Consider the following 11,881-nt stretch of genomic DNA (forward strand, 5'->3'; position numbering starts at 1 on the left):
TTTAAAAAAAAAATCTCCATCCACATGAAAACACAAACGCATGCTATGAAGCACTGTCAAGAGCATGCCAAACCAACAGATGGCGATATAATCTCAACCGTAAAGCCATGTTGGCCATTTAGAAACCTGAAAAAGTTTCCAGTAGGCGGAGATAACAGTGCATGCTCCGATGTCACAAGCCAAAAACGCCGGTTTCGCTGTCTACATGATAACACTGCAACCAGAGTTTTTGAAAATCTTCACCCTGGCAGGCGTTTTCAAAAATGTGCAGTTTCAGTGAACTGGTGCTGCGTTTGCGTGTGGACAAACAGCCTAAGCGTGAAAAAAATCTGCAGTTTTAAAAATAACCGCGTTCGTGTGGACAGGGCCTGAGAAATGATTAGCCATTGGCTAATATTAGACATCATTTAGTCACCCAAAGTGAAGATTTAGTCGCATATGAGAGTGATTTACTAGTAATGTAGAGGGTTGACATGCTTATCATAAATGTGGTTTATTCACGGTTAGGTCACGTATGTACACTACTGCTCATATGTTTGGGGTCAGTAGTATCTTGCTCACCAAAGATGCATTTATTTTATTAAAAAAATACAGTGAAAACAATAAAAGCAATATTGTGATAAGCTATTACAATTAAAAATGAACTCTTTTCTATTTTAATGTCATTTATTCCTTTGATGGCATAGCTGAATTTTCTGCAGCTGTTACTCCAGTCTTCTGTCACATGATCATTCAGAAATCACTGTGATATGATGATACTTTTGACAACTTGAATGCATTATTATTAAACTGCTACAAAAAACACTGAATGCAAACTTATGAATAGCAGTGTATATAAAAAAATGTTTTTTTATGTATTTTTGAGAAAAAAAAGGTCTGTACAAAATAATAAGCATCATGTCTGACTTACTCAAGCTCTGTTAGGGCCTGAAGATTCTCTAGTTTGCGGATCTGGTTGTCATAAAGATCGAGTTCCCTCAATGAGACGAGGCTGTCCAAGTTCTCAATGTGTTTGATGAGGTTTTGCCTAAGAGAAATCGTCTGATGATAGAAACAAAGAAAAGGACTCAATTTACGATCTGTAATTGGGCACAATTAATTGATACTCCAAATAAGCAAATCTATATCCAGTAACTAGACAACCCTACTATATTACCCCCCAAAAACACCCAGCATTTGATACTCTCACCTTTGCCTTCCGAAGAACCTCCAGACCCTCAATCTTCCCAATGCGACAGTGGACCAGATCCACATCCTAAAGAAATAATTAACACACAATGAATCATAGTGCTAATAACATCATCTGTCTAACCCAGGGGTGGCCAACCCTGTTCCTGGAGATCTAACTTCATGCAGAGTTCAGTTCCAACAATGATCAAACACAACTGTCTGTAATTATCAAGTGCTCCTTCAGATCCTAATTAGTTGGTTCAGTTGTGTTTGATCAGGGTTGGAGCTGAACTCTGCAGGAAGGCAGATCTCCAGGAACAGGGTTGGGCACCCCTGGTCTAACCTTTTAAAAACTGAATGTTTCACCTCTTCATCTGGATCTAAGGTTATGGTGTCCATGTCAACAGGTGACTCCTCAGGTACTAAAAAGGGAAGCGAGAGAAGCGGTAAAGAAACAGATCATAGATCATCCTTTTAATTGTTTTCCTCGCGCCAAGGTAGTCTCACCAGTCGAAGGGGCTTGCAAGGAGTCGACCTCTCCATTGAGACTCTTCCTCTTGGTCTCATCATCACCAGATTCCTCAGACTCACCCCTCCTGTCCACTTTAAAATCACAGTTTTTATGAATAACAATTAATAATTAGGACACACCCACAATACTAACCTGCTTACAAAATGCCACTGCTGCTATCTGGGCCAAATAATCGTGATAGCACGATTTTAATCTGAAAGCACAATTTCAAAGCCTCAATCTATTAGATGAACCCATCCCACACACACCCTCATCCCACAGCAGCGGCATGCTAGCAAACTGTGCTGATACAGCTGGAAACAAATGGAGGCGTCGAGAAAAGCTCGATTTGTCACGTCTGATAGCTCACATTCAGGTTCTCCTACACTTTATCCATCCAAACAGGTCAGACTTTGACAACTACCTTAATGTGAGCTGGTGGGCTACATTAGCTAACCAGCAAGGTGTGCTGGCATTGACGCCCCGTCCACTAATTAACACACACCTGAACAGAGGTCTGGCGTTTAAATACACTCTAAAGAGAAACCAAGAAATGAAGCAGCCTTTATCGTCATTTCATGCGTGCAGACTATAAGAGTAGCTTTAGTTAGCTGTGTGATAAACGTAAACAATCACACATTGCAGTCTTGAACGAATGGTAAGAGCACACTAATATATGAACGGATTAAAAATAAAAACTCAGCTTGGTTATAAAGAGAGAGAGCAAAAAGAATAATCGCTGTTTTTTTAGTCTCCGTTGAAAATAAATCGTTAAAAATACACAAGTCAGCTCACCTTCCATCTCTTGAGGCTCTCCGACAGATAAAGTCGCCATTTTCCTTTAATCCCGCCCACTTTACTAGATGATTGACACCTGGATCGACCAATAGCAAACCTGAAATCCGTTTCCTACGCCCATGGACTATTTATAATTACGCTTATATAATACATTTAATACACGACAAAACCAAACGCAAAAAAATTATTTTGTTTTTAGCTATTATAAAGAAATGTTACTATTTTTTGTTCATACCAATTTATCCTCATAGAATCCTATAAATATAGAATTAATGAATCCTTTATACTTAATGAAGCCTTTTATTGTGAGACTTTATTCACTTTACACTGTTATTAATTTTATTACATTGTTCGGCAGACTCAGTTATACGACATAAGGAGCCCAAGCACTTCAGCCATCTAATTTCATTAAAACATTGCTTTTACAATTTTAGACCCATGAATTATATAATGTTTATCGGGTCACAGTTAATGTCTAATTATGTAATCAGAAATGTCACGTTTTATACGTCCACTGACCTCAGTTTGAAAACCATTGATTTATTAGCATGACAATGCACACAACTGGACACTGAAATGGCATAATGAAAATTTATTAAAACAACTAATTTCACATACTGACATGAAACATGGCACAATGAGTTCTTTGACAATCTATTAATACATTTATCTTTACAAATATTCTCTGTCTATTCTCTCTTTAAGATCCTGATAAAAGCCTAGGATATTACACAGTTTCACAGTTACTCATTTTTACTACAGTTGAATGTATGCTATTATTAGCCACTGTTGATAGTATAAAGTGACAATCTGGGACACTGCAGTTTTGTATACAAACAAGCATAGCCGGTTGGATGCTTAAAGCTGAAGAAAAAAAACAACAACATTAGGAAATATAATCCTTCAGGTAACAAGTTTTCCATGTTTGCAGCATTCTTTTTGTATTATGAGGTACATTTGATTAAAAAATAACCTACATAATGCCAAGACTATATATGCAATTAGAAAATATTAACTAAAATTACAACAGCATTAATGAATGCTTGTATAAATTACCATACACTAAAATGGATGCACTATGTGTTAACTCAGTGTATGATAAAAATAAAGAGCAGTAAGTTTAACTTACTCCCATCTATGTAAACAACACAAATTACATATAATTACAATTCTCCTCTAGGGTGAGATGTCATCCTTTGGGAGATGAGTAACTGAGGCACCTCACTGAGGATCTCTTGTACAAAAGCACCTCATTAAGGCACATAGCGAGTTAAATAAATTCATTTGTTCATATTTAAAAAAAAAACAGTAGTTGGATTAAGGCACTGATTGATTGTTAGTGCCTAATGACTAAATTATTGATTGGCAAAATCATAATACTACGAGTAGGAATTGTGCTGCAGCCTGCCGCTTCATCATCATAATACCACTGGATTCACAACTGGGTGATTTGGATTTACACAAACAAGTTGTAAATCTGTAAAATCCCCCGTGATTTGGCAAAACTGTAACTAACCTTTGATATGCGGGTTTCCAAATCCAGATTGGAAATCATACTGTTCTTCTCAGTGACAGAGAGAACTGCCCTAAACCTGTTGACATGAACATGGAGTTTACAGAAGAAACCTGTATTCTGGTCAATCAGGGCTGGCTGTACCAGTGCATAGAGCGCTGAAGAGCGCTCTCCCAGCTCTGCAGTACACCTCTGTATGGGCCGCCCTTGTCCCAATCTGCTTTACTCCTTCGGGGAAGGAAATGTTGGTCAGTGGTTAAAAGCTTCTTCAGCTCTTTTTGGTTCCTCCAGTAACCTAAAGGACCGTTCAAAATAAAATGGGCAGATTAACCCTTTAAAGCCTGACATATGAAATACGTTTACTTTTAAAAACATGTTTATTGAACCTTTAGGCAACAATCAGGAAAAAAAAGTACTTGTGTGTTTTTTTTGTTAAGTATTATATTTGCATCGTGTTTTTATGGCTCATTTAGTATGATAGACGAAAATATGGAGCTCATAAAAAAAACACTATTTTTCGAGTCCCAAACCAGTTGCTGATATTTATATGGCAGGAGTAAAAGATGAAGTCCTGATTCTTGTCATTTAAATCAGAGATCTTTATAACAGTATAGCAGATTACTTACATAAAATGCATATAAATAAATATCAGTTGTAACTCTATATCTCCAAATAATATGTCTTAGTAAGATGGTATTTAAATGCTTAGTTTTACAATCAAAGCTATGTAGATTTTATTGTGTGTGTGTGGGGGGGATATACAGTATAACGCAAAGCAATAAAATTATGATAGAGAGATGTACAAATAAACCTTCCTCAAAAGTCTGAAGTATCATGTTTGTTACATTTTAACAAGATTTTTTCTAGAGATTATGTATGGATAATCAAGTAAACCAGTAAAAGGTTTAAATATATCAGGTTTAAAAACCAATAAATATATCAGTCAGACAGCCGAAGGCATGTAGTGGATTGTGCACAACAGGTTTTTCAGCAAAGTTCTGCTCATGTTGATAATTTAGAGGCCTTTGAAATTGGTTTACCAACTATGATACAGAGTTAAGACGGATTAAGCCTAGATTAGGAATAGTTTATTTGCTGCACTCAAATATGGCTAGTTCCTTACCTGTTCCTAGTCCTGCAACAAAAGCAGCTCCAAGGCAGGACATGTCAAAGTGGCTTGGACGTTCTATCTTACGCCCCAACAGATCAGCTGTGAGTTGCATGATGAAATTATTGGTGCAAACACCTCCATCTGCCCTGTAAATGTGTAGCAATACACAAAAGTTCAGACAGGCAGGATCAAGCTCAATGCAGTACGACAGACAAAGAGGGTGAGACCCTCACCTGATTTTAGTGATAGGAATACGGGTTTCTCGAAGCATGACTTCAAAGAGCTGCTTGTTCCTAAAAATCAGAATCAGAATTGCTGTTGAATTGTGGCATGAGAATTACAGGAAATCACACAAGATGTTAAAATTGTGGTTGATACCGATCCGAGTCCAACACAGTCCTGTAAAAATTTTAACTATTTTACGGGGTTTCTTGGCGAATTGGTGGCAAATTTGAGTTAGGTTTATAGGGTTCAACCTTCATGCTTAGTTAAAATGTGTTTTCTTGTCAATCATACTAAAATTGCTAATACAAATACCATACTAAATACTAATACAAATCATACAAAATCATACTAAACTGTTAACTTGTAAAAAAAAAACACTTTGCATATTCTTCTGAGATGGGGTTGGAAATGTCAAATTTTCACATAATGTACAGTATGAAAAATGGATATTCATTTGCTAGAGATTACATTTAACAATGTTATTAAATTATTAGTGTTTTAAAAGACTAACTTTGAGTGAGACAACAATCCCAAAAAAAAAGAAAATCCAATATCCATGATAACCATTATATCATGCATCCCAAATTATGACACATTTACAGTGCAAACATGAAGAAACAGAAACACAATTCTACAGTAAATAAAGGGGAGATGGAACAGAAGAACATGAGAAGAAAACTATTGACTTTGGCATTTATTTCTTTGATGGGGAACTTTTGGAATGGTGAGAAAGTTGGAAAGAGTCTCTATTTTGAGGCCTGATTAACTACTCTAGATTGGTATAGAATGCCAAGGGATAGTGGTTTATATCCAGTCACCTTCTCTTCTGTTTGTGCACCAAGGCAGATGATAATTGAAGAACTCATTTTAAGAACTTTATGTGCCAATGTACTTTATAACCCAAGTGACATTTTCTTTCCTGCAAACACTGTTTGAGATAAAATGGCCTAAGAATTTGCAGGTTTTCTGGGGATAAATTTGGTCTTTTCTACAGATTTCATAGTGTGACCATTACTTGCAGTAAAGAACTGTAGTGATAATTTAGCATTTGAGAATTCATTGCAGAGAATTCATTTTTCGCTAATTGAATTGATAAAAATGAATTTAAATACAATAAATAAAAAAAATGGTGTAAAATAAAATAAGCTAAAATCTACAAACAGGACTGGATATGCTTCATAACACATACGGTTGAGGTGTCCAAAGTCTATTTACATTGTCCTGCAGTGTTCTGATGCTCAAATATTTTCATTTTCTACCGCCGTTAATCATTTATTTATGTTATCTTGCGTTTTATCAGAACATGAACAATAACAGAACATTTGAAGCAATCCAGCACTATGTATGAGACCTGATTGATTAATTTAGCTTGTTTTAGTGTAGATGGTCATATACTAGTGTCAGAAATAAACTTTTGTTTTTATTAGGGGCTGATATTCGCCCATTTTTCCCAAAGCCCTGCTTATTTTCTGACCTTGACACAATCAGTGCCTTCTGACTTTTTATAGCTTTAACATGGCACATTCTTTGATTCATGAGACATCTTATTTGGATGATACAGTCAGATCTTGCAAGCTCACCTGAATGCTATAGACTCCAGAATGGCTCGAACAAGATGTCTCTTGGTTGTGGAAGGTTTTAAGCCCATGAAAGAGGCACAAGCTTTAGGATCATTCAGAGGGGTCTGTAGCACATCAACAGAGAACGTCTTGAAATGACACGACATTGTATAAAATTCTCATAGATGAACAGCAACTTAAAAACAGTACAATGGATCCAAACACACCTGTAAGCCACTGAAAGAAGGCACAAAATACACGCCGTCTGAGTCTTCCACACTAGTGGCTATAGCCTCAGTCTCCTTCACATCAGAAAAGAGCTCTGTAAGAAATTACGTTACAATAATATAATTATTTTTTATTTATTTACTTAATCCAAGTTAAATAAACTATCATAATGGAGTGGAACGGGCATCTACTGTCTGGAATGGCTTTTTTTGGTAGTGAAAAATACATATTCAAGTTAAGAAATGTGTGTATGCTTGTAATTCCACATTAGTCTCCTCCTCCTCACCTAGATCTTGGGCCCATTTAATGGCAGCACCTGTTCCAGCAGCATTACCTTCAGCCAGATACACAACATCAGCACCAATCTTCCAGCCCACCAGCGGATAAAGGCCTATTCAGAAAACAGATATAAAGAGGGACCAACAAATGGACACATCACTCTCCTTTCTCACTCGCCACACTGCTTCATGATGAGTAATGAGTCACATCGTGCCCTAACCTGCTGTTTCCAGTGATGTACACTACAGTTCAAAAGTCTGAGGTTGGAAAGATTTTTTCATCTTTATGAAAGTCTCTTATGTTCAACTGAGGCTGCATTTATTTGATCAAAAATATTGTAAAAACAGTAACAGTGGCAAACATTAAATATTACAAATGAAAAGAACTGTTTTCTATTTTAAAGTAATTTATTTATGTGCTAACAAACCTGAATTTTTAGCAGCCATTACTCAAGTCTTCAGTGTCACATGATCATTCAGAAATATGCTGATTTGGTGCTAAAAACATTTTGTATTATCAATGTTGAAAACAGTTGTGTTGCTTAATATTTTGTGGAAACCATGATACATTGTTTCAGGATTCTTTGATGAATAAAACAAAAAAAAACATTTATTTGAAAGAGAAATTTTTTGTAACAATATAAAGGTCTTCACTGTCCCCTTTGATCATTTTAATGCATCATTGTTGAATAAAATACACTACTTTTGAAAAAAAGGTCACTTTGAATGTCAGTGTACACTAAAAGCCACAAAATGTTTGATTTCATGCAGTCTAAAATGCTGTTTAGCTGGCTTAGATTATTAGTTCTAGTGGTTTAGTAGTATTTCTTTCAATTCAGTTGAATTCCAACGGAATACTGTGAAAAGCTTAACCGATAAGGTAAGGTCAGCACTGGAATGACATACCAGCTACAGACGTGTGTGGTTTGTTTCCTGTATTGATGTCCATGAAGGTCCCTGTGCCCATAGTAATTTTCACATCACCAATGTCAAAACAGCATTCTCCAAACATGGCTGCTTGTTGGTCTGCCATCTGTGAAAAAGACATGAAAGGTAGGGTTGTGGCACCAAATACAAAATCAAGCACACACACACACACATATTAAAACTGCATAACATTTATACTCACAACAGACATGACTGGGATGGGCACCCCAAATATGGAAGGATCACATGTGCCAAATTTATGACTAAATATGAGGAAAAAAAAAGAGCATTAATTGTTCAGTCAAACGCAGACTAGAAAGAATTCTGGAAATACCAGAGCAATTCAGGGTACGTGAGTACCTGGTGTTCTGCACACTGGGGAGGATGGACAGAGGTATAGAGAGGAGTGAGCAAAGAAATCCACTCCAGCACATCTGATGATCACACAACACGCACACACTATGAGCACAGACAACATCCTATGAACAAGCACCACTTACAGAAACATGTTCTAAGACACTATATGGACAAAAGATACAAGAAAAACACACACACACACACACACATATACACATGAAAGGCCTTAAAAAGATAATTCACCCCAAAGAAATGATAGAACAATAAAAACACTTTTTTTGTGTGTGATATGGAGCAAGTTAATATATTTTTCGATAATGAAGAAAACCATTTATAGAAAACTGTGCACCAGAAAACAGTGCGCATTCGCATTTACTTTAAATTGTTGTGTGCTATGACAAAATGGAACAAGTTTTGCCCTGTTCCTCAAACAAAGCAATTGTTTATTAAAGGAGCAGCACATTTTCTCCTTTTGTGTCCCATATTTGAAAAAGTCATGCAGATTTGGAACAACATGAGGGTGCGTAAATAATAACCCCCATTTTTGGGTGAACTCTCTCTTTAAGTGTCTGTTATTAAATGTCTGATCTCTCACTGTACGTGTTTGTACTGAAGTCCACAATCCAATGGTAATGATCAGATAACAGCAATTACACAAATATAGTAATTGGACAGTTGTAACTGACCTGATAGGAATCAAATATTGCTGTTGCGCTGGCATTAGAGTAATCAGTAGCATGAACCAGGCCTGCAAAAAAACAAACAATAAAATAGGGGTGCCAAATGATTCATCGTAAGTAATCACATCCAAAATACAAGTTTGTTTACATAATATGTGTACTGTGTATATTATATGTACTGTGTGTGTGTGTGTGTGTGTATATATATATATATATATATATATATATATATATATACACACACACACACACAATGCGTTCATTCAGAAAGCCGCAAAGATACTTTAGTCACCATGGCTTGAGTCAAATTATCCCGTTTTCAACTTTGCTCCGTAGACCTTTGAGTTTCATTCCTCCATAAACTTGAGCGCCAGACCACTGGCAGATTTTTTAATCCGTTAAGAAAGCCGATTTAATGAGTTCACATCACTGTTCTGAAGGGCTGTTTTGAATGGACAAGTACTAAGCGAAAGCATATGTATGTACGTGTCCCCAAACTATCCCCAACTCGCGCATGTGATCTCGCGCCCTATTTTAAATCGGCAAACGAACTATCTATAGTCGCGTTACGTTGCAATTTAAGCCAAAAAACAGCCGTTTATTTTCACCAGTGAGTGATAAAAGTTACCGAAAACAAGAAGCGGACGTGTTAACCTCTGTAAAGACCACAAAATACAGGCGGTCGATTAAGTACAATAGTACAAATCAGTACGTCACACATCAGTCGATAGGTGTGGAGAGTTCTTAAAGAGACAGAGCACCATTTCAGAAGCCTGCTGACGTCATGTGCACTCGCTGCTAAATACCGGAAATACGTTAATGGAGCTGTTCGGAAATCGACCCTTTTCACATTCCAGGGTTCTTCTCACAAGAGGTAATCTTCATAGTTGGGTGAACTTCTATAGTGGCGAAACTACAACAGATATAATTTTGCGTACCCATTTGTTCCAACAGGAATGGAATATATATATATATATATCAATAAAAAGTAAACGTGTGATACATTTCATTAACTTTTTTTGAATGGTTCTTACTTACACTCTGGCATTTTTGTGTATTACTTTGATCTTAATTTAACTATTTAATAGCATTTATGAGCCATGTGCTCCCTCAGGAATTTTAGAATGTTTTGTCTTTTGATTTATGAGCAAATTAAAGTCTATGATTAACATTACCGGATAAGACTTTTACATGTAGAAACATGAGTAACATCCGTCCTTCGGATGAGACGTTAAACCGAGGTCCTGATTCTCTGTGGTCATTAAAAATCCCAGAAAAGAGTAGAGGTGTGACCTCGGCATCCTGGCCAAATTTGCCCATTGGCCTCTGACCATCATGGCCTCCTAACAATCCCCATCTGCTGATTGGCTTCATCACTCTGACTCCTCTCCACCAGTAAGCTGGTGCGTGTGGTGGGCGTTCTGGCGCACTATGGCTGCCGTCGCATCATCCAGGTGGATGCTGCACACTGGTGGTGGATGAGGAGATACCCCTGACAATGTAAAGCGCTTTGAGTGCCTAGAAAAGCGCTATATAAATGTAATGAATTGTTATTATTATTATTATTATTATTTAACAAACATGCTTCAAACATGAATTTAGAAACTGCAGTGTTTTTGCTAACAAGCTGCTCAGACGATCATTGCCTTTCTTATAGCAACTTGTCAACAGATTTTCTGGGTTGCCCTTGAAATTGAGGTCCTAACCGAACAGCTTTATAAGCCAGGCCATTAGAGGCCAATTATTTTTGCTTGTGTTGGATTTTTAAGGAAATAAAACATTTCAACATGTAAAAGAGTTTCAAAAGGGAGTTCAAAATCACGTAAGCATAATCAAAACACCACTGAGAAACCCTAATAATGATCACAAGATCAGAGGCATTATGATAGCAAAATGTTTATTATGGTAACAAAATGTCTATTTACAGCACACCATCCTGTTAGGATGTGCACTCATTTTTTTTGTCATTCTGGTTTTAAGTCATTAAATAAACAACTCAAATGTCATTAAAAATAAAAGGGTTTACTTGCGATCTTTTAAAACTTGGACAAAAGAGATCTGGTAGGATACAAACACGCAGAGAAGATGAAAACAAAAAGGGTGCCGGCATAGAAATATTAACAACTGTTATTTATCCATTTGTAAAATGGTGCATATAAAATCCATAGATCTAAATACACAAAATTCATTTTAAAACCACAGAACTCAAACATCTTCCCTGGAAATAAAGGTCACGCAGAGAAGGTGAAAACAAAAAGGGTGCCGGCATAGAAATATTAACAACTGTTATTTATCCATTTGTAAAATGGTGCATATAAAATCCATAGATCTAAATACACAAAATTCATTTTAAAACCACAGAACTTAAACATCTTCCCTGGAAATAAAGGTAAGCTAATACAAAAATAAAACCAATTTGAAATGTTCACAATTCGAGCAACATCTTACTAGAAAGGCATCTTATTATCGTTTTTTTTTAAGTTTGCATCCCCTGCCCGACCAGGTTTAGTCTTGTAGACACACA

General features: G+C 36.5%; 2 protein-coding genes across 4 annotated transcripts in view; both read right to left on the reverse strand.

Annotated features, from left to right (window-relative positions):
• Window positions 1-2,560, reverse strand: part of ppp1r7 (protein phosphatase 1, regulatory (inhibitor) subunit 7) — a 12,324-nt gene extending 9,764 nt beyond the window's left edge. For 2 of the 3 annotated variants that reach the window (XM_016502260.1, XM_016502259.1), the window contains exons 1-5: window positions 2,477-2,560; window positions 1,678-1,773; window positions 1,537-1,592; window positions 1,190-1,255; window positions 911-1,041 (exon numbers count right to left, since the gene is read on the reverse strand). In XM_016502260.1, coding sequence (XP_016357746.1) covers window positions 911-1,041; window positions 1,190-1,255; window positions 1,537-1,592; window positions 1,678-1,773; window positions 2,477-2,516 — 389 coding nt within the window. In that variant the 5' untranslated portion in view covers window positions 2,517-2,560. The other variant, XM_016502261.1, reaches the window with a different exon arrangement.
• A 496-nt stretch (window positions 2,561-3,056) lies between these two features.
• On the reverse strand, window positions 3,057-9,436 carry LOC107700559 (putative glycerol kinase 5). Its single transcript, XM_016502262.1, has 10 exons — window positions 9,364-9,436; window positions 8,681-8,754; window positions 8,523-8,583; window positions 8,300-8,426; window positions 7,402-7,506; window positions 7,115-7,209; window positions 6,909-7,012; window positions 5,337-5,396; window positions 5,116-5,249; window positions 3,057-4,287 (listed from the first exon to the last, which is right to left on the reverse strand). Exons 2-10 carry the CDS (start codon window positions 8,752-8,754, stop codon window positions 4,121-4,123), a joined length of 927 nt encoding a protein of 308 aa, XP_016357748.1. The 5' UTR covers window positions 9,364-9,436; the 3' UTR covers window positions 3,057-4,120.
• Window positions 9,437-11,881: the final 2,445 nt, after the last annotated feature.

Source organism: Sinocyclocheilus anshuiensis, unplaced genomic scaffold, assembly GCF_001515605.1.
Source record: "Sinocyclocheilus anshuiensis isolate Anshui unplaced genomic scaffold, SAMN03320099.WGS_v1.1 scaffold718, whole genome shotgun sequence".
Lineage (NCBI taxonomy): Eukaryota > Metazoa > Chordata > Actinopteri > Cypriniformes > Cyprinidae > Sinocyclocheilus > Sinocyclocheilus anshuiensis.